Source organism: Myotis brandtii, unplaced genomic scaffold (assembly GCF_000412655.1).
Source record: "Myotis brandtii unplaced genomic scaffold, ASM41265v1 scaffold619, whole genome shotgun sequence".
Taxonomy (NCBI): Eukaryota; Metazoa; Chordata; class Mammalia; order Chiroptera; family Vespertilionidae; genus Myotis; species Myotis brandtii.
The window spans coordinates 228,816-231,863 of NW_005370361.1; the positions used below are offsets into that span (position 1 = coordinate 228,816).

A 3,048-nucleotide genomic window follows, 5' to 3' on the forward strand; every position below is an offset into this window, starting at 1 on the left:
CCTCCTCCCTCAGACCCAGGAGTCCAGGCCCCCAGCCCCTCCTCCCTCAGACCCAGGAGCCCAGGCCCCCAGCCTCCTCCCTCAGACCCAGCAGTGGAGCTCTCCCACTACTGTGTCCCCCTCATCGACCCTCCTCAACTTGGAGGGAGTTGGGTCCCCACTTGACCCTGGAGGTTAGGGACCGGGAGGCGCAGGGACCTCGGGCGGGGATGCTGACCTCCCGCCTCCCTCGCCGGCCCGCAGGCTCTGGCTCCATGGACTACACCAAGGGCAACGTGGTGCGCCTGAGCAGACTTCGCGGAGGGGCAAAGAGGCAGCAGGACGGCCGGGCCTCCGGGCTGAGCCCAGCTGAGCCCCGCTTCCCCCCATCACAGTAATAACAACCTCTGTCCCGCGCACGCCTCTTCCAATGGGTCATTCCTCCAGGCCGCAACGGTTCCCAACCTGTGGGTCTCGACCCCTGAAAATACATCCTGCATATCAGATATTTACATGACAATTCATAACAGTAGCAAAATTACAGTGATGAAGTAGCCACGGAAGTAATTTTATGGTTGGGGGTCACCACAACATGAGGAACTGTATTAAGGGGTGGCGGCATGAGCAAGGTTGAGAACCACCGCTCCAGGGCCTCCCAGATCTGGGAGAGCGCGATCGTCGCCAGAAGGGCTGGGTTCCAATCCCAGCGCTGCTGCTCACCCACCGTGTGCCTGGGGGAAAGGGACCTTTTGTGCCTCGCCTGCCGTGGCTGTGAAACGGACGCTTTGTTGCTACTCACCGCTTAGGACCTGTGCAGGGTTAGGTGGGCATGGCGCCGGAAGCATTTTAAACAGCGACTGACCCGTAGTAAAAGCTCAGTAAGTGTTAGCTCCTGTGTAACAGAGTTCTAGCAAAGCCTCGTGGTTTTGCCCTGGCCCGTGTGGCTCAGTTGGTTGAGCAACAAGAGGTCTCGGTTGGATTCCTGGTCAGGGCACATGCCCGGGTTTTGGGGTGCGATCCTCAGTAGGGGGTGTGCAGGAGGCAGCCGGATCAATGATCCTCTCTCATCAGTTTCTCTCTCCTCCACTCTTCCTCTCTCTAAAAAAATAAAATAAAAAAATAGAACATTTTAAATAAAAAGTCTCAGGATCTGAAGGAAGTTCGAGTCTTTGTCCCAATGCTCCAGCTCACCTCTTAAGCAACTCAGTGATGTCATTCCCGTCGTGGCGTCACACCTGGTTCCCAAGCAAACTCCTTAAATGCCTCCTCACACCTTCCCCGAAGGTAAACCCAGATGGACCTAGTAGCCCTGGCCAGTTGCTCAGTGGTTAGAGCATCGGCCTGCGGATCAAAGGGTCGAGGGTTCATTCTCGGTCAAGGGCACATACCTCAGTTGCAGGTCTGATCCCTGGCCCTGCTGCAGTGCCTGCAGGAGTCAACCAATCAATATCTCTCTTTCACATTGATGTTTCTTTCTCTCCGCCCCCCCCTCCTCCTTGCCTTATACTCTCTCTCTCTCTCTCTCAAAAAAAAAAATCGCAGCTTCATTTGCTTGAACCTTCATTTTTGTTAAGGGGGTTCCATTGCCATGGCAACAGCAAGTAGCATGTGCGCAATAGAACCTTGAGCCTTAGTATGGACGCAATAAACTTCAGTTGGTCTGCTTGGGGCTGTGCTCTTGGCTGCCCTCACGGTTGCGCTAAGACTAGCACAGCCTGTTCACTCTCCTTGTCTTGCCTCTTGACTTCCGAGGCCGGGCTCCACGCACAGTCTCTTCTGAATCCATTAATTGAAGTTCTGTTTCCATCTGCCAACATCGATGCCTTTCTCATGAACTCCATGGCGCATGCCAAGCAGGCAGGCTCTACCTCGTCTGAAAATCTACTTATTTGGGCTTCGTTTAAAATAATTGGCTATGTAAACATTGGCGTTGGAGAACAGTGTTACAGTGTTTTAGTGCCCTAGAGAGAAACAAAGCAAGCAAATTCTTAACGCAGGTTAAGGGGGATATGGGCCTACGTGAGAGTTTAACTAAGGCTTTTGCAGAAAATCCTTCTTAGATTATTTTTTAAAGTATTATTATTAATAATATATTTCAGAGAGGAAGGGAGAGGGAGAGAGAGAAACATCAATGATGAGAGAGAATCATTGATCAGCTGCCTTCTGCATGCCCCACACTGGGGATCGAGCCTGCAACCCGGGCATGTGCCCTTGACCAGAATCGAACCCAGGACCCTACGTCCATAGGCCAACGCTCTATCCACTGAGCCAAACTGGCTAGGGATAATATTATTTTTTAATTGATTTTTGTTGTTGTTGTTAATCCTCATCAGAGGATATTTTTCCATTGATTTTTAGGAGGAATGGGAGAGAGAGGGAAAGACAGAGGGAAACATCAATGAGAGAGAAACACATCAACTGGTTGCCTCCTGCACGCACCCCACCAGGGCTCGGGCAGGGGAGGAGCCTGCAACCAAGGTATGTGCCTTTGACTGGAATCGAACCCGGGACCCTTTGGTCCATAGGCCGATGCTCTATCCACTGAGCCAAACCGGCCAGGGCCCTTCTTAGACTCTAATGTCCATGAAGCCAGGACCTTACTTGTCAGGCTTCTCTCTGAAAAACACATGCCCAGCTCAGACGTTATTATAACAAAGGGCAGCCTGGCTGGCGCCTCAGCCCTACATTTCTCTCATCTTTCCAGTGGGGACCTGTAGGGAGTTCAGAATTTCAGCGCTGATGTAGGAAAGAGATGTGGCCACTAGGTGGCAGTAAGCGCACAACGTTTAGTCCCTCAGCACAGTCCCACCTGGCCGTCCTCCTCCACTGGGCTTTGTCAATGCTGTTCCCTCTGCCTGGAACACCCTTCCAGCCCCTCTTCACCTAGTTAACGTCCGCCCAACTTTCAAATCTCACGTCACTTCTTCAGCCAAGCCATCGGCGATCTCCCTGACTAGCTCAAACCCTCCAACGACAGGCTTTCAAAACGTTTTCTCTTTCAACCAAAGGACTTGTATGCATGCATATAAGCCAAACCAATGGACATGGACAACAGGGGGATGAGAACAT

General features: G+C 52.2%; 1 protein-coding gene across 1 annotated transcript in view; it reads left to right on the forward strand.

Annotated features, from left to right (window-relative positions):
* LOC102259557 (extensin-like) overlaps positions 1-377 on the forward strand; it is a 7,478-nt gene extending 7,101 nt beyond the window's left edge. The window contains exon 4 of the mRNA XM_014528104.1: positions 244-377. Coding sequence (XP_014383590.1) covers positions 244-377 — 134 coding nt within the window. The remainder of the gene's footprint in view (positions 1-243) is intronic.
* The last annotated feature ends 2,671 nt before the right edge of the window (positions 378-3,048 follow it).